Here is a 27,816-nt window from a genome sequence, read left to right as displayed (position 1 = left end):
ACGTAAGATTCCTCACCATTCATAACTCAACCTTTTCTGTGGTACCTTTTCACGCCCAGAATTAGCATTGTAGAGTTTATCCTTAAAATGTGAAGTAAAAAATAAAAGCATTATCCTTACTAAATATTACTCACTAAAAAACCCCCTCCTCACACCCATCCCCTGCCCCCCATCTTCTCTCTTCCTTAATCTTTGTGTTTGTTTTGAATGTCTTTTGGGTACTTTCTTGTATCTCACAGGTCTTGTACAAAGAAAATCTGGGGAAAGGAACCCCAACCCCTGTCACTCCAGAGATGGAGAGAGTCAAACGCAATCAAGAGAACTTTAGCTCGGTATTTCTTAGGGGCCAAAAAATAAAATCCCTTATTTTTTATTTAAAATAATATTTTTAACACATTACCAATATATAATTTTCCTGTAAAAATACTAAATTCATATAATGAAAATAATGATACCAAATATTACCTCAGTTTTCAACCCAAATCTAATTTAGTATTTATTTTAGTTCTGCTGTGAAATTTTAACTATGTTTTTCCTAAAACGTAGCTATTGATCACATTCCTTAAAAACCTGTAATACTTAGTGCTTCCTTCCTCAAATTCCCCTTGAATAACAGTAGGTGTTTCTAACCGGTGTGGCACAAGTCAAAAGTAAAATCTAACATGCCTCCGAAAGGATAATGTTAGCTAGAATTTTATTTGTATTTATTGTGGCTCTGTTTGATGTATTTTGTTCGCAGCTCTTCTTAAAAGAATGTGATTCTTGAACATTTTCATTCCAAAGACAACATAGCAATTCAGATAACTCAGAAATACAGATTTACTTGGCTCAGCTATTTTTGGTACATCACGAGAGAGATAAATGAGCTTTCCTTGGAATAGTTTCAGGATCATTGAAAGCTAATATTAATTTAGCTTTTAATATTTATTTTATTCCCCCAACCCCCCCCCCCTCTTTTTTTGGTTCCCTAATTTAGAGTTACCAACAACTCATGAGGCATGTAAATTTCAGTTAACTTGAGTTCTCTCTGATAAGGCCGTCCTTGTCTTTGAGAGAAGGCTTATATAAGTGACTGACTCCTCCTGCAGCCTGGCAGCTCGGTTGCTATGAATGCCTCTTACTGATAGACCTCATATTGTGTGTGATGAAACGGCCAAAGGTGATCTGTACTTGTTCTATTTCTTAAAGTTATTTAGGCCAATTTTATGTCATTATGAAAACAAACAAGCAAAAATACTTTTAGAACCTATTTTATAAGCTGAGTCTTCCTAAACAATGGGTCCAGGCTGATTTGATTGTTGATTTTGTGCACACAGATTCTGTACAAAGAGAACTTGAGCAAGGGGACTCCCCTCCCAGTCACTCCCGAGATGGAGCGGGTCAAGCACAACCAGGAGAACTTTAGCTCGGTATTTGGGAGAAAGCTCTTTTAACTCGTATTAAAAAAAATGATAATACCGTTGTATAAAACAAAACTTCTGTTAGTCCCTTTAAAATAATCAGTTTAACACATTTTTCTAAAAAAAAAAAATCTCAACTAAATTTTTCTGTTTTCCAGATCTTTTACTCACCATTTGATTCTAACATTTTATACTTCCTATAATAGTCCCTTAAAACGTTTCATTGATTCCTTTCCTTCCCTTTTCACGTTTTATGGGACTTTTGAAGTTAATTGATGTCCAAAACCCCCAAACACTATAGCTTTATTTACTTGGGAATACTTTTATTTGATGTAGCTGCGTTAGCATTGAAAGAAAAGACACAGGGCTTGAAGCCATGTGTAGAAATAGTGGCCCTTGCTAGGGACAAGGTTTAGCTTAACATAGATCCTATCTGGATGAACAGAGCACCAAGAAAGAAAATCACTTCAGTATTGGAACCCAAAGCAATCTTATCTTGATACTTGTTCTAAACAAGCCATTCCATGAATAGAAATCCAGATCTTCTGAGCTTTTAAAAAATATACAAATTAGATCGTGAGTCTATATTTAATGTTATTTTCTCTTTTATTAATATTTTTGTTGCTAAAAAACTCTATACTACTCAATAGTCTGTGAAACTTTTATATAAGGATCTTAGATTTACTTATGCCTGGGATGGAGAATCAAATGTCATTAGGAAAATTTAGCTGGATTTTTTTTTGGGGGGGGTGGGCGGGTAGGTAGGGCGAGTTTTGATCCAAAATGTTTTTTAATTCTCCATTTAAATATTTTCTGAAAGTTTGAGTCTTTCACACAATTAAGTAACTTTCTTTGGTCCCACTGTCTTTGTTTTGTTTTGCTTTTTTGTTTTTAATTACTATTCACTAACAACCTTTTGATTTTATTAAATTTTCGGTATAAATTGATATTATTTTCGGAATGTTATATTCACTGTTTTCCCTATAGGTATATATTATTATTCCTTCTTTTGGAAAGGTTTACATTAATTTTCAAAACTATTTAAAAATCATTTTCTTCTGTATTACAGTAAGTATATTATTGTTCATATCTATTTGAGATATTAATGATCCTGGACAATTTCTTTTAAGTAACCATTTGTGTTAATTTTTACAAAGGTTGCATTTAGGCAATTTTTATCCAGTGGTGCATAGAGCCTTTAAGATTCTATGGAAGATAAACAGTGCTATGTATTTAGACTTGACCACCTCTATAACTTGAATTTACCCAACAAAGACCAATTTCCTATATTGCATAGATTTGACCTAGGGTTTAAAATATCTGTTATTCTGTAAAACAGATGTTCTGTGTAGGGAAAATAAATATTTGCCCATCTAATTAAAAAATAACCTTTCTATTGTACACTAAGCATTTTAGTAATTTTATGAAATTAATTTGATTTTTTTAAATTCCTAACACAGAAAACCAACATTTAATATATGAGTTAGCTTAAAAGTTGAACATCAAATACACCAGCACTTTAGCCAAGGAAATATGGAGCATGTTTTCATCCAGATCTGTGCTTGAAAAAACAGATTGACTTGGTGAATTTGTCTTTCCTGTTTGACGTCTGTGTTTCATAGTACGTTCCTTACACGATAGCTGAAAGGGCTGTTTTTGACTGCTCTTTTTTTTTCTGGATGCTTTCTTGTATCGTACAGGTGTTGTATAAAGAAAACATCGGGAAAGGGATTCCAGTTCCCATCACTCCAGAGATGGAGAGAGTCAAACACAATCAAGAAAACTTTAGTTCGGTATTTAAAAAGCAAACAAACAAAAACCCTTTAACTAATTTTAAACCATTTTTTAAAAAGATTAATGGCTATATTTTAAAACCTAATCAACTCATCCCAGTAAAAACTTTGACACGTCTTGTGTCTTGTTTGCAACTTAATGCTGCCATTTCCCATGAATCAGTTTCCCCATTTTGGTTAAACATTAACATCACTTAAAAAATGTTCAATATGATATTCCAGCCTTTAAAAACATAGCATTCCCAGTCTCTAGGCACCCACATTATCCTGCTTTGGCAACTTTCAGTTGAACGTAAAGCTTACAAAAATTTATTCTGCAAATAAATTTAAACTGTTGGCTTCATTTCCTATTCTAACCTTCTTGGTCTCTACTGGTATTTGTATAGATATTTTCAGGGTTTTTTTTTTTAGCATTTTGTCACTGTTCTCCATTTAAATATAATTAATTCTTCCCAATATGTTCACCTAAACTAAAAATTAAATACCTTGACTTCTTTTGAAAATCAACAAAAGAAGACTTGTGTGTATGCATCTTCATATATGCAGTGTTTATTAAACCTTTCCAAATCAAAATAACTTATTTGGTTCTCCTTCTGCCTCTGCCCTTTTTTCCCCCAACCTCATAACAAGCTGGGGGGCGCAGCTCATCGTTCCCTTCCATGGTGCTCTCCTTTGCTCAGTGATGCAGAGACTAGTTCAACAAAACAGTATAATTCTTTCAAATTTCTTAGCTTCCCTGCTCCTTCCTGCATTCCCTTGCTTTTAAGGATGTCTTTAGGCTCCTACAGGTTGGATCTAGAAGCTTCTGGTATTTCCCTTCCTCTAACTGGTCCTCTTCCTCCTTGTCCTTCTACTCCCAACTGCTCTGCAAGAAGGGGAGAGTGGTTGATTGCTCTTTTTGTTCTGGATGCTTTCCTATCACACAGGTGCTATACAAAGAAAACCTGGGCACAGGAATCCCAATCTCCATCACTCCAGAGATGCAGAGAGTCAAACTCAATCAAGAGAACCTTAGCTCGGTATTTTGGAAAGAAAGGGAAAATAGATGCCATTTAACGTCATAATTAAGTTGATTCTTAACATTTATTCTTCTTTTAAATCCACTTCCCTTCCTTTGCTTCTAACATACCTCACTTTAGCAAAAGGACATACTTTCACATTTCTGTGGTACTATTATGGATTTTTTTTCAAGTTAATTCTGATTTCTGTTATATCTGGCATTTAAAAAAATGTTTTTTGAAACCTTTTTTCTTTTAGTTTGCTTGGATAACAACACAACCAAGTTCTAACAATCTCAAATCCCCACGTGACTGTTTGGGAGGATAACTCCAGTCTTTCCCCAGTAACTAAGGGCCCTGCTACCCCAGATAGTGTCAGTTTGCTAATCCCAAAAGTGGCTATCATTAAATTTTCTTGTGGCATCTTGTTAGCACATAACTCCTGGCTCCTCGGACTACTGTGTCATTTGATAACAAGGAAGTTGAACTGACCCTTAAAATCTCACAACAAATGTAATGTTACTTATGGTTGTTTTTCTGGATGCTTTCTCATCACACAGGTGTTATACAAAGAAAACATGGGCAAGGGAACCCCTTTACCTGTCACTCCAGAGATGGAGAGAGTCAAACACAATCAAGAAAATATTAGCTCGGTACTTTGGCAAGGAAAAAAAAGAAACTACTTCTTTAATGATTTAAAATAATACATATTAATCCTACTTTTTAAAGGCAACTGAAATTTTGTGAATTTCTTAATCACATTTATCCTTCTTCCCTTTAGAGCTACTCCTAGACTTAACTCCATAATAACAAGGTTGCTTTAATCCATATTTTAAAGTTCTAATATCAGAAAGTAATAAATCATCCTTTTGCTCCTCTCTCCCTAAACTTACTCTCTATCCATTACCCCTAAGGTCTTTGTTTTACATACTTGTGAAATTTGGGGAGTGGCGTAGTAGGTGTGACAGGGCTCTTTCTAGACAGTGGAGTTGTGATTTTGTTGTGTTTTTGCACCTGACTTTAGGTTCTAATTTACCCTGCCGGATTTGGACAAAGAGACCTTGGGGAAAAATAACCCCCAATCCTCTCCTTCAGGGATAACGACATAAATTTAAGATCCAGTAGTGGTTTTGGCAAATGAATGTCAATTTACTTAAAAATGAAAGTGTCACTCGAACTGTTTTTTGTTTTACCAATTTTAGTTCTCTTTGTTCTTCTGTATTTATCATGGTCTTCAGCTGCTAATTTTAGTAAGCCGTTTTCTGTAAGCCTGCGCTCTGTGATATTTTATACGTTTATAGATTGCTGGGGCATTGGGGTTTGTGTGGGGACATTAGTGTACGCAGTGAAGTGCCAGCGGCCCTCCGCATCTACACTGTCTGCAGGTTCCTCGGATACTGGAACGCAGGACTCCTGAGACTAGTGTGCATTAGAATCACCGGGAAACCCACGGTCTCTCATTCTGTAGATCTGGCGTGGGCCAGAAAGTTTGCATTTCCAGCAGGGGCTCAGGTGATGCTGACCTTGCTATCCAGGGACTTCAGCTTTGAGAACCACTTCTTTGACAGAATTCTTCCTCTTGAATGCCATATCCCGAAACTCCTGTGACCCCAAGAATGACACTGAGGTGACAGCGAGGTTGGGAATTTATCACGATATTTCCTATTGACTTACCATGACAGTGATCTAATTGCTGAAAACATTTTTCCTTACTACGTATGATGATGTACTGAACTAAAGCAAGAGGCAGAGCACAGATGATAGCAAGGATACATTTTCCTGATGTGTCTATGTGAGTTCAAGTGTGGCAAAAGGGTCCAGTCTCCCTATGCTATTTAGGGAGCAGCCTCCACCTTCTGTGTTATTCAAGCGCGTGCCCCTAAGTCCTGTGAGATGACCTGTCAGGAGCTTGACATGCGTAGATTAGTGGGAGAGTGAAGGCAGTTTCCCATCCCTGCCCCACATCCCGGAACTAGGCACAAAAACTGCAGTTCTGTCTTGCAGGCTGTAAGGATTTCAGGGCAGGGTCCTAACCTAGAAATGTGTCTTGCTGTAACTACATCAACTTGTTTTGGAAATGTATTTCTTTCCATCTAACCTTATTGCCCAAATGGTTTAGCACCCTGAGCCTCCTAACAAATGATCTGTTCTGTTTAATCTTTTGGTAACTGCAATTCTTTTTTTCTTTTTGGCTTTTTGGATCCATTGGACTCATGTAGGTTTTGTACAAAGAAAATGTGGGGAAAGGCACCCCAACCCTTGTCACTCCAGAGATGCAGAGAGTCAAACGCAATCAAGAGAACATTAGCTCGGTATTGTCTTGAGAAATGAAAGTGCTTTTAATTTTGCAAAGTAACCCCTGCCGTTTGACCTGCTCCTAACTCCATCCCAGGTTAAAACAAACAAGATGCCAGCTTTTTACAATCTCCCCTAAATGATATACATATACTGTTGCCATTAACTGTTTTTTAAGCTTTCTTCTAGAGTTGTACTCACTAATAGTAATAGATTAAACCTGGAGTTTTCTCCCCCAAATTGCATTATATTGAATAGCCTGAATACTGCCTCCTAGTGACTTTCAGGTCCACCTTTGTATCTCACAGGTGTTATACAAAGAGAACCTGGGGAAAGCCACCCCCGCACTCTTTACTCCCGAGATGGAAAGAGTCAAACGCAATCAAGAAAACTTTAGCTCGGTATTTGAGAGAGGAAAAAAGAAATGGTGACACTTTTAACAAGTCTGGCAAACATGGTTATACCACTAACTTATCTCACAGTTTCCCCAAAACTTTTATCTTTTAAAATTCTTCTTTACCTACTTAAAAATGACATACCAACCCCACCGGCTCACCTGATTTACTTCTTTTGTCACTTTTTGCTTTCTACAATAACATTTTAATGGCTTTCTCTTCTTGAGGTGTTTTTATAGAGTGTGACATAACTGAGCCATAACAACAGCTCGATGATGGTTTTCAGAACTGGGTTTCTGCTCTCTGATATCTGGATGCTCTCTTGGCCCCTCTAGGTATTGTACAAAGAGAATATGAGAAAAGCAACTCCGACACCGGTCACTCCAGAGATGGAGAGAGCTAAGCGCAACCAAGAAAACATTAGCTCGGTATTTTCTAGGACTAAAGAAGGAGTAGTGCAACAACTTGGAAAATAACATTTTAACATCATAAAAAAGTGTTTTTATTCAACTGAAAATTCACACTAAAATTAACATACCTGTGCTTTTAAATTCCAAATGACTGTACTAAGACATAACAAGTTAATTGCCAGTGTTTCCTCTTCCCTTTTACTTTACTCTGAGGTAGTCTTATGTAACCAAGTGTAACAAATTGACTTCCTAACATCCTCAATCTTCAGCAATACTTTTTTAAGATACCTTATGAAACAGGTAATACTCTGAAATGGAAGCCTTCTCTGACTTTGATATTTTGGGTTTTTCATTTCTGAGATTTTGATTTCTGTATTAGCATATTGGTTTATGAAATCTGGCCATACTCCTTCAAAAAATGATCACTTGTTTTAAAGGATAGTTCTTTCAAACGTCGGTATCACGTTTAGCTCCAAATATCATCCAATGTGCTGGTGCTACAATTCCCAGCAAATTCAAGAGATCACTTTTTCCCCTTCCTTTCAAAATTATACTTTGCCCTGTCTCCTCAAACTCAAAAGAAATTCTTTGTCTCATTCAAGCCCTGCCTGTCCACCCTCATGCTAACTGTTCCTCTGTCAGTCATGGGTGAGCTGGGGCTTTTCAGGTGACTCAAGCTTCCCTCCCCAGTTTCTTTCACCTCCATCTGTTGGAAAGGTTTTGAGGTTTCAGAATTAGGACGGTACCACAACCTGTCCTCATTCATGGTCTCTCCTCTGTCAGGTGCTTTATTCTGATAGCTTCCGGAAACAAATACAAGGCAAAGCTGCCTATGTCTTGGACACGCCAGAGATGAGACGGGTGAGGGAGACCCAACGCCACATCTCAACGGTGAGTCAGGAATTCCTCAGATTGGGTGGGCGGCCTGTTGGAACATGTAAAAAAGGAAATGATCACACCATCCTATTTTCACCAAGTGAACTCGTGAAATTTCAGGTGAAATATCATGAAGACTTCGAGAAACACAAGGGTTGCTTCACACCAGTGGTGACAGACCCCATCACTGAACGAGTAAAGAAGAACACACAGGACTTCAGTGACATTAACTACCGAGGTATTCAGAGAAAAGTGGTAGAAATGGAACAAAAACGGAATGACCAGGATCAGGAAACTATTACAGGTAATTGGAGCCTGGGGAGAAAAATCAACGTTAAGGAAGGTAGAAGAACACAAGTGACATTATCTAGAGCAAAGCAAAGGCCAGAGGACCTCAATCTGTGTTTTCATTAGATGTGAAAGAAAACCCCTATCACTTCACTGTTTACAAAGCTGAAATCTACTTTATGCTTTGTTCCCCTCCTAGAACTAAGCTCAATGAGTGTTATTCAATCCGCCTGTGGTTGTTTAGGTTCATGCCTTGGTCTCCAAGTTATCGCAAGTGTCCAAGAACATCTGTGCTGATCCTGAATCTCACTTTCAGGTTTACGTGTCTGGCGTACAAATCCTGGCTCAGTTTTTGACTATGATCCAGCAGAAGACAACATTCAGTCCCGAAGCTTACACATGATTAATGGTATGTGATGCCACAAAAGGCTTACGACGTAAACATCACCATTTAGTGGGCTAGTGCCAGTGGCTTTTAGGCTCAGAAGTTCGTCTCCTCCAGGGCTTTCAATTTCCTGAGACACCCATTCAGCATAAGAACACCTCCTTGACTAGTGGGCCAAGCTCATTTTCTAGACAAGTTCAAGTTAGGAAAGATTGTTTCACTGCCTAAGGGTAAGTCCCCTTCAGTCCCCATTATCATTTTTTTTTTTTTCCTAAAGAAAAAAAGGTAGTACATCTTTCTGTTGGAGAAATAATGAAAAAAAAATACATAAGCAAAGGGAAGAGAACGGATTTGCCCTTTAACAACTTTCTGAACTCTCTTACGTCAAGGAAGATTAGCCACTCAACGAAACAGGCCACATAACTTTATGCCTTCTATTCATGTTAAAAGTAAAACAATATGTAGTGCCTATAAGTCTCAAAGGATTTATACTCTAGTCCACTGATGAAGAGAGACCAGTAAATCAGTGGTTACACCTTGACATGTACAATTTTAAAGGTCTGCACACAGATTGCGGAAACACAGAGAAAGTGTATCTAAATAAATTTGGAAGTTAGGGGGCATGTTCTGTAGAAGTTGAAAGGTGGAATTTGTGCACATTACTATCTGTTCATTTTAGTGAGCCCGGAAAATGAGCAGGATAGAGGGATGGAGTAGTAGTCAAGGACAGACTCCGGGATTGGAAGCCTGGCTGTACCACTTAACAGATAGGGGACCTTGGGTGATTAAACTGTCATCTGGAAAATGTATCGTAAGAGTTTTTGAGGGTTTAATCCACAGAAATCTACTTAAAACCCTGCATGCATGACAACAAACAAAAGCCAACTGAGAGTCAATTACCGTTAGGCATTGCTGCTATAAAAAGTTTCACCTCTGCTCCCTCTCCAATGGATCTTACCTCCCCAGCACAAGCTCAGCGCCGGAGCCGGGAGCAGTCTCGATCTGCCAGCGCGCTGAGCGTCAGTGGCGGCGAGGAGAAGTCTGAGCATTCAGAAGGTGCCCACCTCTCCACCTACAGCGACGGGGGCGTCTTCTTCTCTGCAACCTCACCAGGTACATGTGGATGGCCCTGACCTTGACAGCCACAGCCAACCAGCTAGCTCCCTGGAGGTTACTGTTAAGAGATGCTTTGAGTAAAAACACAACAAAAAACATCTAGATCCTTTCTTCTAATGAGAGGACTAGAATTGTGGCGAGGTACACGCAGTTAGCTATTTCATTTTCATTCCTCCTATCTTGGAAATCATTCTTTTTAAATTAGGGGAAAAGATTAGCTCAGTTGCTAATCACAGATTAAATGAGGTCTAGTCACGTTTTCTCCTAATAAACCATTTTCTCCCTTTTCAGCTTACAAACATGCAAAAACCACAGAGCTCCCACAGCAACGATCATCTTCAGTTGCTACCCAGCAGACAACGGTATCCTCCATCCCATCTCATCCATCTACTGCTGGAGTAAGTAACAGTAACTTACTCAAGTCATTCTCACTTTTTGATATGTGCAATAATGATTATAGGTATTCTGGTCTTTTTTTTTTATTAACCGAATCTTCTATTTTACATAATGCTCTTTTACTACACATCTCATGCTAACAGTAATAAATTATCAGAAAACCTTCATTAGCAACTCACATTAATTAAAAAGCATTACTCGGTGATTGAAAACAAACACACCAAAAAAAAAAAAAAGCCTAAAGCAAAGTCATCATTTTGGTCTCATTAGACCCACCCACTATCTTAAAGCAAAACATCTGTGGCTTGGAATCATTCTTCCAGAATATATTGGGCTGGCCAAAGAGCTCGTTCGGATTTTTCCCCATCATCTTACAGAAAAACCCGAACGAACTTCTTGGCCAACCCAAATATATGTGTATGCACATGTCACACACGTAATCTGGTCATATCTTAGATATCCCCTATTAATATACATTGAAGAAATAAGTCAAATCATGTTCACAATTCACCAGGACTACTTTAAAACTCTTAGTTTATAAAACCCTGGATCTCATTCATAATATTACAAAAACATAATTCTTTAGGATTGAAATGAACAATATTTGTATGTAGAAAACTATTTTTACTAAAGGACATAAAACTTAAATAAGTACTGAGACCCATTATAGTTCAGGAAGGGAATCTTGAAGTCATTTCTCCAGAAATAAATCCATAAATTCAAGGCAATTCCAATCAAATCCTAGTAAAATTTTAAAAATTTTTATACATTACTCCTATAATTTATTTGAAAGAGTAAAGATGCAAGAATAAGCAAATTTTGAAAATGATAATAGGAAAGGACTTAACCATATAAGAGCAAAATATGCTATAAAGCTATTGTAATTAAATATGAATTTAGCATGAGAATAGATTTTAAAATAGATGAAGTCCAAAAATGGACCCTAAAAGAATTACAAATCAGCAGAGAAAAAAAAAAGGAAAACTAAAATACTACAGAAAAATAGAGACTACTTTTACAATTGGAAATGGTGAAAGCCTTCCTCAGCAGACTCCAAAATCTAGATATGTAAAGGAAAAGACTGACAGATTTGACCATAAAAGGTTAAATGTTTTTATAGCAAAAAGAAATGTCAAACTGGGAAAAAATATTATACTAAATAAAAAGATTAATATCTAAAAACGCAAAAAGTATCCAAAGTTCATTGACATATTATCCCCCTTCCCTTCAAAATAAAACCTGGAAGCATATGAATAGACAATATACAGCAAAATTTTAAAAAATGGCCAACAAAAAAAACATGTTCACCATTTGACTACTAACCAGAAATATGCAACAATAAAAGTATATTAGAACATTATAGTACTGAACTTTCTAAAAAAACTTACTTAAAAGGCACATGCCTTTGACCAAATACTTTTACTTTTAAAAGCTTTCTTTTGAAATATCTGCCCAAAGACAAACACTATAGGGTTAGTGGATGAAAACATGGTGACAAAAAGATGGTGACAATTAAATGTCCAGAAATATAGAAATGGCTAAATAATTTGCGATAGTACTAAAATATGGAATTCTCTACAGCAGTAAAAAAGAATGTGATCAATCTATATTTATATGGAAAGACTTCCAAGCTATATTAAATGGAAGGAACAAGTCAGAGTACTATTTATAGTAGTATTCCACTTATGTGGGGCAGGGGGGAACCTATCCTTGAATGTGAATGTATGTTGTGTATATTTCAGAATGCTAGGAAAAAATATGTAGGTCTCATACCAAATTACTAACCAGTGACTGCTCCTATGAAGAAAATTTGGGCACTTTCAAATTTTATCTCTAAATTGTTAGTTTTTAAAAACCTTATTTCATTGTTGTGAGAACACGAGATCAACCTACCCTTATATTTTTAAGTGTATAATGCATTATTGTTTACTATAGATTCAAGGTGGTGTACAGATCCCTAGAGATCTCTAGAACAGAGCTCTAGGGTTTATTCATCTTGCTTAACTGAAACTTTATGCCTGTTGATTAGTAATGCCCTATTTTCCTTTCCCACCATGCTACAATTCTTTAAAAAAAAACATTGTGGAGGTTAGCTTTCCAGAACTTTTATTACTGGTATGCTCCCAAATTCCCAAAGTGAGAAAAACATGCAATATTGCTATGATTTTTCAAATTTTTTCTCCAAAACACTAGATTAGTACATCCACTAATGTACTTTCTGTATATATTTGCCTATTTGGGATATATTTCATATAAATGAAATCACACAATATGTGGTCTTCTGTGACTGGCTTCTTAATGTTTTGAGGTTATCCATGTTGTATCATGTATCAGTACTTCATCCCTTTTTATTAGCAAATATTTAATTGTATGGGAATACCTTTTCTTTATTCATTCATCAGTTGGTGGGCATTTGGGCTAGTTCCACTTTTTGGCTGTTACAAATAATGCCGTTATGAATACAGATGTACAAGTTACTATGTGGACTTATGCTCATTCCTCTTGTGTATATACCTACGAGTAGAATTGCTAGGTCACATGGTAACTCTTAAAATGGGAAGAACTTCCAAAACTGTTTTCCGAAGTGTCTGCACCATTTTCCTTTCCCACCAACGGTTTATAAAGATTCAAATTTTTCCATATCCTCCCCAACACTTGTTACTATCTTTTCAATTATCACCATTCCAGTGTGTGTGAAGGGGTATTTCATTGTAGTTTTGCATTTTCCTGATGATTGACGATGTCGAGCATCTTTTCACGGGCTTATTGGCTCTTGGTTTATCATCTCCTTTGGAGAATTCAGACCTTTGCCCCTGTCCCTTTTCAGTATTGAATTATAGGAGTTTTTTTTAATATAGTCTGGATAGTGATCCCTTATTAGATATATGATTAGCAAATATTTTCTCCTAGTTTGTGAGCTGTCTTTTAGTTTTGGTGGTAGGTAGTTGCACATTCTGTTTTGTGCAAGTTAAGTTGGTGGAAACTAAAATTAGGTGTTCGGGTTAATTGCTGCAAATCTAATATATATTTCCCTTTTTTGTCTTTGCCGATAGAAAATCTTCCGTGCCATGTATGACTATATGGCTGCAGATGCAGATGAGGTGTCCTTCAAAGATGGGGATGCCATTGTAAACGTTCAAACTGTTGATGAAGGTTGGATGTATGGCACCGTGCAGAGGACTGGCAGGACGGGCATGCTCCCAGCCAACTATGTTGAAGCTATTTAGGAACTTCAAAGCACTGCATCTGTCTACAGCACCTACAGATCTTGCCGTCAGCATTTGTTTAGACTCTCCACTATTCCCCGAGTTCTGAAGCTGCGTAGTGCTTTTTGTGTCAATATGATTCATGGTTGTACCATCCCTTGTTTCTATATGTACCCCAATAATTCACCAGTAAAACAAAGGTTAGTACAACTAATCTGTCCAATTATTAAACTAGACTTATCTGCTGGACTTGCACATAAAACCTGAGACAACATTAAACCCATAGGTCTTTTAATTGCCATTATTAAATTTTCCTTTGGGTTTTAAAATGTTTAATTTCAGAATAGACATTTTTAAAGTTTCTGCATTGTTGTTATATTACTGTTGCCTCAACCCAGAATCTTTCTCCATTATGAAAATGTTTTAACTATTTCTTTTCTAAATCAAGAGTTCTAAATATGTTAAACACATTTTTTTTAAATGGCAGATATTCACCTTTTCCTTGCTGACTGTAGTTCTGAAGTTATAAAGCGGCTAGTCAATATAAACTGGTGTTAAGCTAGTAACTAATAAAATCTGCAATTCTGCAACAAACACCACTGATGGAATGAGCATTATTTATTTTTAAAGATCTACAAATAAAAACTTCAACAAAAGCAAACCCCCTACACTAGACTTCACTAAAAAAATTAAACTTAAAAAAAGTATTGTTAAATGCACCAGACACAACATTGTAGATCAACTATACTTCAATTAAAAAAAAAATGCACACGTGTAGACTTTCTCAAAACTCTATCCATACTTGTATTCAGCAAGCTTTCCTTATGGCTTGGCTTATAACGCTTTAGAAATAACTGTGGGATCCAATAGCCGTGGGATCTGTGGGATCCCAAAGGGGATCTTCCCCGTCTGTATCCAGTGGGCTGGCAGTTTGTGGCAAAGGCATGGGCAAAGGGTGGAGTGCCAACCAATAATGGCTTGTGCTTAAGTTTATAGAGTATCCTTTCTAAAAAGCGAAAGATCTGTCCACAATACTTTAGAGCCGTAGTAATACTGCTGTCCTAAAGCTTCTTAATGTGTGTCTGAGACTCAAGAGCAAAGAGTACATGTGAAAATGAAGGCAGAGACTGGGGTGATGCTTCTACATGCCAGGAAAGCCAAAAATTGCCAGCAAACCACAGAAGCTAGGGGAGAGGGATGGAACAGCCTTCCTCACAGCCCTTAGAAGGGACCAACACTTGCTGACAAAGTTATCTCAGACTTCTAGCCCCCAGAACCAAAACAATAAATTTCTGTTATTTAAGCCACTCAGCTTGTGGCTGTTAACAGCAGCCATAGGAAACTAATACAGTATTTTTCAACATCACTAAGTATTTTGGGTTTTTTCCCCCTTACTTTAAAAGTATGGATTTACAGTCTCCTAAGGCAAAGAAATAAAAGCAAAAATAAACAAATGGGACCTTATCAAACTTTAAGCTTTTGCACAGCAAACCATGAACAAAACGAAAAGACAACCTCGGAATGGGAGAGAATATCTGCAAATGATGCAACCAACAAGGGGTTACTTTCCAAAATATACCAACAGCTCACACAACTCAATACCAAAAAACCAAACCACCCAATCAACGGGCAGAAGATCTAAACAGAAATTTCTCCAAAGAAGACATACAGATGGCCAACAGGCGAATGAAAAGATGCTCCAAATTGCTAATTATCAGAGAAATGAAAATCAAAACTACAATGAGGTACCACTTCACTCTGGTCAGAATGGCCATCATCTGCAAATAATGCTGGAGATGGTGTGCAGAAATGTTGGTGGGAATGTAAACTGGTGCAGCCACTATGGAGAACAGTATGGAGGTTCCAAAAAACTAAAATAGAACTACCGTATGATCCAGCAATCCCACTCCTGGGCATATATCTGGAAAAGACGAAAACTCTCATTAGAAAAGATACATGTACCCCAACATTCACAGCAGCACTATTTACAATACCCAAGACAGAAACAACCCAAATGCCCATCAACAATTAGTTTAAGATGCGAGATATATATATATATATATAAGGTCTCACACACACAATGGAATATTAGCCATAAAAAAGAACGAAATATTGACCTTTGCAACAACATGGATGGACACAGAAAATATCATACGGAGAGAAAGACAAGTATTGTATCACATATGCACAATCTATAAAATAATACAAATGAATCTTTATACAAAGCAGAAAGAGACTCACTGGCATAGAAAACAAACTTACGGTTAACAAAGGGGACAGGGAGTTCTCGAGAAAGAGGGATAAATTAGAAGTATGGGATTAAGAGATAAACTCTACTATACATAAAACAGATATGCAACAAGGATTTACTGTGTAACACAGGGAATGATATTCAATATCCTGTAATAACCTATAATGGAAATAACCTGAAAAACATATATAACTGAACCACTTCACTGTATACCTGAAACTAGCACAATATTGTAAATCAACTATACTTCAATTTAAAAAAAAAAAAGGATTTAGAAGTGTGTGGAACCCATAAGACTATGAATAAAATAGAGATCCTCTACGGTTAAAAATAGGCCATAAAAGAGGGGAAGAATATGAATGGTTCATGGACAAATACAATGCTCACTTTTAGGTTGGTATCTGGATTATGTTATTCTCATTCATTTCAGGAGGCCTCACTGAAACACAAAAATAAAAAAACAAAAACCAAAGAACAACAAGTACCATAATTTTTTTTGTTTGTTTTATTTCAGATTAAAGTGCATTTCTTTAAAAATGTTTCAATGTCCAGTTTCAATTGGCAAGTGATAACAGTCAACTCTCAACAGATTATGAAAGTTTTACTGTGGATCAGACACAGATTCTCCCTCCCTCCACTCAGTCATAATGAACCTGAAAATACAATTTTAGTATAGGTCTACCTGCTTCAAACGTTGTATAAAGCATTACACAAACACAACTGACTGCACCCTTATTTCCCATCTACTAGTACAGTCAATTGAGGAATGAACAGGTACTTCTGTGAAGTTTCAACTTACATCATTTGACTTATCAAATATAAATACTTTCTGAATGTAAAACTAAGCTCTCTTAGAGTTTATCAAGTGATGAAAACAAAAATATTACAGGGCTAATAAATGACTGATTTGGCTTCTCTCAGTCCTTTTCTAAGTGCACATTAGTCAAGTCTATCCACAGGAGGTAGTGTTTATATTGAAAGCGATCCATTACTCAACAACACAGAAAGCAAACTCCCCAAAGCCCCAATTGTTTTACAGGTGTGATTTAACCAATTAGTGCCAGATGCCTTTCCTTCACACATCAGGTCCCGTAATATCCATGGCAAACACAGAACAATGCTTTAAGGGTTTGGGAGAAAAAGGCATATGTAAAAAATACCAGTATCTCCTAGTATATGTGTATTTGAGCGATGGTAAGATATAAATGGAATCAGGGGAACCCATTTTATAAAATAAAATCTAAATAATGGCAATAGAAATTAAATCAATATTCCTATCCTGCCAGCCAGAAGTAGCCAAACTGCCATGTATGCACAAATCTATCCCTTATGTCAAAGACTGGCACACTTTATGTAAAGTGTCAGACAATAGTATGTTTGAAGTGTCAGATAGTATGTTTGATATTACAAGCCACCACAGTCCTTCAGACTACTCAATTCTACCACTGTAGCTGGAAAGCAGCCAAATATGTAAATAAGCATGACCGTGTCCCAGTAAAACCTTATTTACAAACAATACAATTTTAATTTTATATATTTTCATGTGCCACAAAATACTATTATTTTGATTTTTTTCAACCATTTAGAAAACGTAAAAACCACTCTTAGCTCATCAGATGTAAAAAAGAGGCGGCAGGTTGTAGTTTGTCAACCTCTGCTCTTTAAACTTACTAGGCAAAACTGCCGTCTTTCATTTTCTATACTCAAAATCGATTCTTAATTCCATTCTTCTATTAAAAAATTTCCATTCCATAAAAATAAAAAATTCCTCAGACCCCTGTTAACTATTCAGCTAAGTATCAAAATAGCTATTATACATTCCATTTTTGGTTCCATGACATTTTATTTTGAAAGTGAACCTTCTAGTTATATGCAGCTTATCCATCTAAGAAGTAACACTGTCTTTTGTTGGAAATTATTTACTGATGGGGGGGTCAGAGTATTAAATAATAATGTATTTCTAAATAATTATTCAAGGGTTTTATGAACATTAATTATGGTACTGTATTATGTATAGGATAACTCAGGGACCACTGGCTGCCAGTTATTTTCAAAATACACAGAACTGTTTGTCTCTATACTTAATGACCTAATTGCTTTATTACTATTTCAGCTCCATTTTTCTTTCCCTTTCTCTTCATTTTATCATTTATCAGTGCATCAATTTCTATCAGCATATAAGTCTGCCATCTGATAAGCTTAGTTTCATCCAGCTATAAAATGGTTCACTGTAGTGTAAAGATATTGTTCCCTCTACTACAAGTAGAAGACCAAAAGCTATGTAGGTTTTCTTCTTCCATGTGACATCAATTTAAAATACTGTCTTTAATTTTATACTCACATGTAAAGAGAGAGGTTATCTTTTATTCTAATGGTATATTTCAGGGGAGTAAGCATTTACAGTTCGGCACTTGGTTTTAACTGTTCTTTGGTGAAAGGATTGGCATATGAAGAAAAAAACGGTAAAGACCACATTGTAAAATTTAATATTCTATTCCAAGAACTAAGTAGACACCCATAATTATATCAGGCTACTACTCTATCAAGTATCTATAGATCTTCAAATCCAAATGACTCAGATTTTAATGGATACTTTCAAGAAGCAATATACAAAACCTGGCAGATAATAGACATATCATTAATTGGGCCATGAGAAACCACAAAGACCAGATTTGTTTCACAGATTGAGTTATCAGTAAATTTTGATAATCTATTTTTAAAACCCATTACTTAACTTCTGGCGACATTTCCTTAAGTGCTTTGGATGAGGGCAGCTCTTACAATAAAAGTATTTAAATATGAAGGAAATATAACATCTTAACAGAATGCCAAGAAAAACTCATTTTGGAAAATCAGATTATTCAACTCTTTCAACTCCATTTTACAACAAAACAGCAAGTTTTAACCATGTAATGGTCGCAGCAGTCACCAGAGGTCTTCAGTAAAATGATTATAAGGCACATTTGTCAGAATTGACTTATTACAGCACTGCTAACTTTATTGCCAAATTAAATTTAGTTAGGGGTAGTCTGTTTTCAAGGTTTATTAATGAAATAATGAAGTCCCATAACTTAGTCTCTAAATGAAATCTTGCCTTCTAAATGCACCTCTAATATTGTGAAAATTTACCTTTATATTTAACAAAAAAATCAGAACATAATTCACATATACTCGTAAGACTCCACATTGTCCAAACTACTTAATAAGGTTCTTTATAACATATTTATCTTCCATATTTAAAAGGCTCCAAATGAGGCAAAATTCTACCTTTTACAATTTTATTTAAATTTTTGTACTGTAATTTGAAGCCTTCAAGACCAATCTGAATCCTCAATTCAGACATTTGAAAAAGTTTCTTTAAAAAAGACTAGCTTTTATCTTTTGTGGCAATAATTCTAAGGACTTCAATCTGCTTGGGATACCAAAACCTAATTTAGATCTTGAAGCCTCTTATGCCGACGACCACAAATGCAGTCCACATCAGCATTTGTATGGATCACATGGGAATTGTTAGAAATGACTATTAGGCCCCCATCACAGACCTACTGAATCAGAATCTGCATTTTTACAAATACATGCAAGTTTGAGAAGTACTATGTTAAGAGTCAGAACTTCACTCTAATGTTTGTATACAACGTACAAGACCTTTGCAATGGCTTAGGGATAAAATGGTCTTGTGCTGAACTAATGAGCAAGCAGCTAACTCCCTTGACTCAAATCTTAGCCTAATAATTATTAACAACTGCTATTTTATGGCCTCCAAGCCTAGCTCACAAATTATCTCCCTGCAAATCAATTATGAAGAATATGAGATGGAATCTAGGCTTTTCTTGGTGGATTATAAAGTCAAAGTTGGAAGGAATGGCATTAAGAGAAAAATGTGACACTCTAACTTGTATTTTTGGTAAATTTCAACTAAGCCTGCCTTTGAAACAGCACTTATTTTTACTCATTCCTTTAAAAACAAAACTCTACTTGTATGTTTTCCACATACTCTTCCCATTTTTCCAAACTTTTGTTTCCTGTCCTGCCACCTTTATTTAAGGCAAGATATAACCCAACTTTCTTGACATTTTTATGATTCTTAAATATGTAACAGAATCCCTGACTACTACACCAAGCTGCACAGAAAGAAAGAATCATGGGCAATGTCAGGGTTACCATACTTAAGTTCACATTTCAATCTTATTTTTGACTGTATTATCCTACTGCATAATTACTTGAGCAAAAGCTCTCCACTATTCAACAATGGCTTTCGAACTTGTTTAAACACCAGAGCATCTTTAATAATGGGCTCACTGAAATAATGGAAATTTAAATCCACTATGAAATACATTTTGGAACATGGAAAATTATACTATGGCTCTGCATTCAACTAGATTCTTTATAAATACATAAAATAAGAAATCACATTTGAGTGTTCTCAGTAACGTTTGCCATGTTTTATTAACCATTAGGAATTATTTGAAAAAACTGATTTCACTTTAATAGTGAAACAACACATACTGGAGCTGATCAAGGAATATTAATGCTTTCAGCTCTTCCGGAATCACTCAGGAAAAAATTTGCAGAAAATTTTAAGGCAAGAAAATTGAAAATAAGGTGCCTCACATACACACTTAGAACTATATCAACAATGAACACTTAGCAAACTGGTTTTTGCCCTCAAATATTTAAAAATATATCCTTATTAAACCACAATGTTTTAAAATTAAAATCTGTGCTTGCATCAAACTCAGTGATTTAAGTAAACGGTAATCATTTTGGTCACATTTTCTGCTATACTGTTCACCTTCCCAAGAACTTCATTCCACCAGCAAGTAAGTTTAGTTCACACAAATATTAAGATACGAAGTCATGAAATGAGCTAATTCTGACTCCTCTCAACACACCTACACATCCCTTCTTACACGTTTGCAAAAACATATATGCCTCTTTACTGTCAAATACAATTTGGGAAATAAATGATAGACAATTTAAACCACAATTATAAATGTTTAAAAAAATTCTTAATTTTTCATTAGTTATTTCTTCAAGCTACAATCCTCAGTTTAGTGGTCCCAGAATTTCTTTTAAAATCATCCTCAGCATATAAATATCACACTTAGACCCTAAAATATTTGCGATGTACTGATAATGGATTTATTATTAAAGCAAAACCAACTTTTACTGTGAATGGGTGGCAGCCCCCTTCTGAATGTAAAGCTAACCAAGACACAAGGATTAAACTTTCTATAAGTTGCTGAAGAATGTGTGCCTTTTCAAGTAAGGGTTAGTTCTGAATAAGTCTGAAACTGAGAAGACCACTCGCTCATTCTATTTCAAAAACAAATGAAATACTCTCACTGTTAAAAAGATGAAACAAATATGGGAAAGTCAGGCACTAATACCAGTTGGTAAAAAATCTACAAATGGTTTAATTACATACACCCTACTTTTTTACTCAGTAAAACATAAATATTTTGAATGAACAGTTTCAAATTTCTCCCAAGTTTGCTTTAGGTATAGGTAAAAAGAGCAGATAAACTCTAGATTCCTTATGGTCCAAGTTATAATGAAAATACTCAAGCTAAATCCCCATTAAAGAGAAATGTAATGAGGCACGCTTTCTAGTGGCTGATACCCTCTTCTAAACCAAAAGGGATGGGGGTTGCAGGGGAAGGTTATGGGAATGAATGGCAAAGTTGTCATGTAACACTTTCTCATTTCTATTACTTTACTCTTTCTGGCTACTTTAGAAAATAAACTCATGTTTTAACTAACACTATTATCTAAGTACAAAACTATTGTTTTATTTGTAGAGACAGAATCCTACAAACATCTGCAGCAAGCCCATGAAGCACTTCTACCATCCATACTGATATCTCAGTATTCAATATATACAAAATTATGTTTCTATTAAACAAAACAAAGGTATTCACAAGAAGCTGCAGAACAAAACTCATGCAATTAACGAAGACTGAAATTTATAAATTAAAAACTTAATCTATACATAATGTACAAATAGTCGTGCATTTTTAAATGAATATTATATGTCTCATAAGTATATTTTCACAGGCAAATGCTGCTGAACAAATATTTGCTAACGCAAATGAATGTAATTTTAGTAAATTCTGCTTTAATATTTAACCCCAAAAGTTGAAACTTTTAATATTTTTCTTGAAATATAAGTATTTTCTTGTCCAAATAACGTTGATGTCTGCGAAAAGCGTTCCAAAAGATTCTCTTGCATCTCATTTGGGGTGTTTTACCAAGAACAAATTTCTTAAACCTCAGGCACAACAAATAGAAATTTTAAAAAAGGAAATCAAGTATAAATACCTTATCAGTTCAGGAAAAAGTTCAAATAAAATTTTTCATTTTTACTTACTGAGAACAGGTATATTACATAAAATGTTCCATTAAAATACGCATGAGTAAGTGAAATAAAATGTATGCTATTTAGTTTTTGCTTTCACATTTCAATATTTAAATTTTTGGAAAAACCACGCATAGCAGCCAAGAAAACATGTTATACAGGAAAAAATGATCTCACTAACAAAACTGAACTTAATAAGATATTGCCCTTCAGCGTCTGAAATGTTACCAACTTTGCAAACATTGTCTGAAATTGTGCTATATTTCAGAACTTACTTTATGAATCAACAAATCCAGTGATTTTTTTTTTTTATACTTCAATTTTCTCTTAAAACACTAAATAGAATTTTCATGGGCTGGTGACCTCCAACGTGACTGCAGATTTTTAATTATAGAGTTTGCCATGCTACCAAGTTTCTCATGCATTTCAAATAGCTGGCTTCCTGAATAATTATGGAGATCTTCTGAATCTAGTTGAAGAGCAAGTGCACTAATCTGGGCCACAAGATTTTTAGATAACGGAGTCTCTAAAGCAACAGGATCAATTAAATCTAAAAGAAAGGAAAAAAGCACAATTAAATCTATTCCAGATAAATCTTAAATTATATCTCTCCTTTTAAGGTAATAAAAATTTAAGTGCCCAGGTTTCAAATTAAGAATGCAGGCTGAGGTATACCTGCTCAAGGTCAAGAGAATAGGCAACAGAAAAATTACCATAGTTTATTCTGTGCCATTACAGAAATCATGACTACTTCATTTTTATGAACAACATAACTGGAATGCAATGTTTATAGTTTATATCCTCATTTGAGGCCTTGATAGAGCAGAAGTTGACAATTAGAGAAAAAGCAACTAGACATACTTGAAGTCGTATCAGTTATTTTTTCACACACTTGGCAACTATTACACAAAAAAATACTTGTCTAATTCACAGGGCATGGTCAAATTAAAACTAAAAGCACAATAACAAAATATTTCTTCAAGAAAGTCAGCTGATCTTATAAAATTGTCCCACTTTGCTAAAATATACCTGAGGCAAGTCTTTCTTCATCAGGAGAAATAGATTTATTTTCCATTACATTTACTGTTTTTTCGGAAATATCAAAAACTGGAATCTCTTCTAGTCCACGAGACTTCACCTTCATTTATACATTCAGACCAGTAAAAAAAACACACAAAAGCGACAAATTGAAAGTAATTTTTAACAGGACTAATAGTAACAGGACCACTAATGCTGGAAAACAATCTGACATACTATGTTTCACAGCCCATTACATAATAAGCTTAGCTAATACTGCTCAGAACCCATGTTCTACTAACAACACACAAAAATAGCATTACATAGCACTGTTTTTTCAAAGAGGTGGTGTGGTTATGGGGTTTATAATATTTCCTAATGGACTTGTCAAGAATTATTGCAAATGGTAGCCATGAAAAACTACACTATATTCCCCAGGTTCAGGAACAGGGGAAAAGCAAGTCTAAGGCAAAGATTTCCAAGCTTAAATAATATATGGACTTCTTTTTTTAAAATTTAAGAACACAATTTTCAAAGGTATTCCCAGGGCTTACTGATTGTTGATTGAGAAAATACTAATTTCAGAACATTAGAGTTACCATATGACCAAGCAATTAGATTCCTACACATATACCCAAGAGAAATAAAGAATGTTATGTCCACACAAAAACTTGTATATGAATGTACCTAATAGCATATTCATAATAGGAAAGTGTGTAAACAACCCAAATGTTCATCAAGTGATGAATGGATAACCAAAACGTTGTATAGCCATAGAATGGGATATTATTTAACCATAAAAAGGAATGAAGTACTAATACCTGTGAACCTTGAAAACATTATGCTCAGTTAAAGAAGTCATTCACAAAAGACTACAGGTTATATGACTCCACTTTTATGGAATGTCCACAATAGGCAAAACTACAGAGACAAAGATTAGTGGTTGCCTTGGGGGTGAAAATGCAGAGTGACTGCTAGTGAGTACAGGGTTTTTTTTTCCGGGGTAATAACAAATGTTCTAAATTTAGGTCTTGGTGACGGTTGTGTAACTTTGTGAATATACTAAAAAACCACTTAATTGTGTGTTTTGGGTGGGTGAATTTTATGGTATGTGGCTGGATCTCAATAAAGCAGATGAAATGCTTCAGCTATCAGACTGAAAATTACTAATAGTTCTTTTTTTCCCCACTGGTTAATATGTTTTTAAAGATCAAGTAAAATTAATAGTAAATCAAGGACTTTCACGAATACAGCAGAAGTCTTCAGTAGTCTGCAAACTCCAGTCCCAGAAATTCTAATAGAACACCAGCTTTCACCCTTAACAAACCCTATTTTTCATATATTCACAGTTTTGCATAGTATCAATGAATACATAAAGGGTTTCTAAATGGGTTTCAGGAGAGTCTGTGAATTCTTCTGAAATGATACACAAAATTTTCCATATATTGATACATTTTTATATGGCAAAAGCATCTTGGCTTTCATAAGAATCTTGAGAAATGTCCATGACCTAAAATGTTTGTGTTAAAAGTTGATAGGAAGAACAAGTAAAAAAAAATTGGCCACAATTGTGTTGGATATCAAAATCAAAATACTGTTAACTACAAATACGCAAGATTTTTGTAGATGTTTAGATTTGAACATCTAGGTTTTCGAAATGGCAGCCATGAAACCAATCACCTATTTGGTGGAAATAAAAGAGATAAGAGGGTAGGAAAATAGAATTCAAAGAATAAAGAGGTATTATACACAATAACAGTACAAAATGAGCAAATCTATGGAATTATAAATGAATCTTTTAAGTTACTCTTAACTGCAGGGGAAGGGAAGATAAGGCATCATATAAAATGAGCTTTTTAAGCAAGAATAGTTTAAATGCAAACTTCTGTAATTGTATTGCTCGATCATTTATTTATACGTGATGTTATGACTAACATCTAAGTTTTTACCTGCTGCTCATGATATACTCTGAGAGCCTTTTTTACATTAGACACTTTTGGAGAACGGATAGGAAGAGTTTTTATTTCAGATGCTGTAAGAGTACTCAAATCACCAATTGTTTTTATATTCTTGGCTCTAATGAGTTGTCCCAGTCCTCTTGCCCTAAAGAGATGACAGAAACAGGAAAAACGTCATATAGTTTTATATTTATTCTGTTTGTAAGGGCCTACCCAATTGAATTTCCTGATTTAAGCTCAATCATAACTGAATTTATATAGACCCACCTAGCCCACTCTGAGGACAGGCATACGTGCATTTACTTTAAAATTTGAATCTGATGTGTATACCTGGCTTAAGCAAGACTAACCTTTACAAACATCTTATAAAGTGGAACTAATTATACTCCTTATAGTATTTATATTAGGATTAAATAAGATAATGTATGCAAAACCTGGCAAATATTAAGCACACAATTATCTTAGCCATTACTGTATTATGATCAATGCTTCTATTATTGCCATATCTCACCCATCTTCCCAGCTGCATTTTCATTTATTTCTAAAACAAAGTGTGTGAAAGTATATATAAATCAATTCTAAACATGAGAACCTTGATCATTTAAATATCCCTCTTAAGTAAGTGGCATCTCTAGGTATAAGCCAGAAGCCTAAATAACCACTTACCACATGTTGGACGTAATCTGAGGTAAAATGATGTCAACTGGTGCTACACAGTTCACCAAAGCAGGGTAAACACTTTCTGTTGGGCATGGCACAGATTCCTTAGCCATTTCTGCAATCTTAGAATAAATTTCAAAAGCTGTTAAATAGAGGTCACCTGACTGAACATGAAAATATAAAGTTGCATGAAAACTAAAGCACTTCTTACTAAACACTTCTTTGAGCTCTTAAATTTAGGGCTACGTGATCCTGGGGACAGAAATCCTTTGGCTGAAGTAGTATTATGCTAGATAGAAGAAAGGAGAAAAAAAAAACTCAGAACCCTAGATAACTGTAAATTTTACAACTTTATTTTCACAACTTAAGCCTGCAGTAATGTCTTAAAATTTTCAGAAAATGTAAAATGTAACAGTATTACTGGATCAATGACTTGCTGGATCATCATTGCCTCTTACCACCTCTTGTCTGCTTACCAAGTAAGCAGACAAAAGAACAATAAACCAAACCAAATAAGTTTTGTGTCTTAAATTTAATTTTAAGACAAATTACCCAACACAATTCTGTCTGCATGTGTATTTTTTAAAGCCTACAGCTTACCTTAGATTGCACAGTAGGTGAAGTTTTAACACTTTTTACTACGGGAGAACTATTTGAAGAATGGCACCTAACAATAGAGCATCGCCTATCAATGTCATCTGCCAATCCTGCCTGGTATATAGGATCTGCAAAGGAGACACGGCGAACCTGAAAACATAGGTCATGTTTTTATTTAACAAAATTAAAAGTTAAAAAAAAAAAACACTGTAAATTCTCATTATAAGGTTAGCCAAAAACAGAATGTGAAGCTTAATTTATTTCACTAGAAGCCAACTGCACATAGTTGTAGTTCTTCCTGGTGACTGCTTTCACAGATATTACTCAAGACCAAGGGTCATTCCAATTATCTATAGTCTAAACTGCATAATACAGCAACAAGGAGAGTGAAAGAAGGATAACAGCAGAAACTTAATGAAATTGCACGTGACAGTTAAAATTGTATAATCAAATTCTATTAACCTTACAGGCTTACTATGGACTGTAAAGAACAACGTAAAGAGGCAGAGACAGTACTAACTGGCCTCTGGTATATCTTACTAAGCTGAGTTCTTAACTCTTTGAGGGTACAAGAGTCAGCAATTGGGTGGCTTTTTTTGTCTTTCTTAGCCCAGCTTGAAGTCATTTTGGCCTCTTCTAAACCCTTTATTCACTCATTCAGCTATCTAAGCACACAACAGAGCACTTAAACCATTAAATATGTATATAAATGCCTCCTGGTCTTGATTCCCAAAAGACTGGGCAGATTTTGTACATATCTGCTACAGAAAACTACTGTATGTTGTACTGTTGCCTAAATAAAAATTAAATGAGCTACTATGAAACAAAACATGACTAGTTAACTGATACTAACAATCTAAAGCATACTGAAGAAATCAAATGCATTTTACCTTATGGCCTATTTAAGCTTAAAAAATAATAATAGTAAGAGCCTCAAAACAAAAGCAAACCAAGACCAAATTGAAAAAACCTCAAGTGGTGTTAAGTCTTCCCAAGAACTAATCTCTGAATTCTCAATATGAGAATTTTCAGTATATCTTGGGGAAGTCTTCAAAATGTGCTGACTAAAGGCAAAATTAAGTGCCAGTATAATTATATTTATATATACACATTTGTATACATAAACACATGTATTCTACAGTAAACGGTAGGTTCAGTTTCAAAATTAAGTTAAGGAATGCCTACACTGTACTTTTTCAAAACATCTACTTTGATAGAGAGGACAAGTTATGTAAGCACATGCAACTTTTCCTTTTTAAATTGTATTTATTCAACAAATTATGTGCAAGTCACAGGGCCAGGGGTTAAAACAGATACATAGGTAATCCATATGTTTACAAACCAAAGTAGATAAACTTTAGTGAAGAAAATGGGGACATAAACAAAATAATTACAAATGAAATCATATCCAGAAATT

General features: G+C 35.2%; 2 protein-coding genes across 10 annotated transcripts in view; one reads left to right on the top strand and one right to left on the bottom strand.

Annotated features, from left to right (window-relative positions):
• Window positions 1-13,592, top strand: part of NEB (nebulin) — a gene marked incomplete at its 5' end in the record, with an annotated part of 219,214 nt that extends 205,622 nt beyond the window's left edge. Inside the window, 14 exons of the mRNA XM_079925461.1 lie at window positions 240-332; window positions 1,317-1,409; window positions 3,101-3,193; window positions 4,120-4,212; window positions 4,752-4,844; window positions 6,411-6,503; window positions 6,795-6,887; window positions 7,217-7,309; window positions 8,075-8,182; window positions 8,288-8,471; window positions 8,772-8,864; window positions 9,807-9,953; window positions 10,248-10,354; window positions 13,406-13,592. Coding sequence (XP_079781587.1) covers window positions 240-332; window positions 1,317-1,409; window positions 3,101-3,193; window positions 4,120-4,212; window positions 4,752-4,844; window positions 6,411-6,503; window positions 6,795-6,887; window positions 7,217-7,309; window positions 8,075-8,182; window positions 8,288-8,471; window positions 8,772-8,864; window positions 9,807-9,953; window positions 10,248-10,354; window positions 13,406-13,579 — 1,557 coding nt within the window. The 3' untranslated portion in view covers window positions 13,580-13,592. The remainder of the gene's footprint in view (window positions 1-239; window positions 333-1,316; window positions 1,410-3,100; window positions 3,194-4,119; window positions 4,213-4,751; window positions 4,845-6,410; window positions 6,504-6,794; window positions 6,888-7,216; window positions 7,310-8,074; window positions 8,183-8,287; window positions 8,472-8,771; window positions 8,865-9,806; window positions 9,954-10,247; window positions 10,355-13,405) is intronic.
• Window positions 13,593-15,347: 1,755 nt separating this feature from the next.
• Window positions 15,348-27,816, bottom strand: part of RIF1 (replication timing regulatory factor 1) — a 57,637-nt gene continuing 45,168 nt past the window's right edge. For 5 of the 9 annotated variants that reach the window (XM_079925247.1, XM_079925252.1, XM_079925248.1 and 2 more), the window contains 6 exons: window positions 26,403-26,549; window positions 26,014-26,091; window positions 25,809-25,924; window positions 25,134-25,287; window positions 23,197-23,305; window positions 16,096-22,717 (listed from right to left, as the gene is read on the bottom strand). In XM_079925247.1, the coding sequence (XP_079781373.1) occupies window positions 22,503-22,717; window positions 23,197-23,305; window positions 25,134-25,287; window positions 25,809-25,924; window positions 26,014-26,091; window positions 26,403-26,549 (819 nt within the window). In that variant the 3' untranslated portion in view covers window positions 16,096-22,502. Of the gene's footprint in view, window positions 15,480-16,093; window positions 22,718-23,196; window positions 23,306-25,133; window positions 25,288-25,808; window positions 25,925-26,013; window positions 26,092-26,402; window positions 26,550-27,816 lie in introns of those variants that run through there. The other 4 variants (XR_013828882.1, XR_013828883.1, XM_079925250.1 and 1 more) reach the window with 4 other exon arrangements.

The sequence above is a fragment of the Stenella coeruleoalba genome (assembly GCF_951394435.1).
Source record: "Stenella coeruleoalba genome assembly, chromosome: 6".
In the NCBI taxonomy this organism is placed as follows: Eukaryota; Metazoa; Chordata; class Mammalia; order Artiodactyla; family Delphinidae; genus Stenella; species Stenella coeruleoalba.
This window is presented reverse-complemented; position numbering and strand designations above follow the sequence as displayed.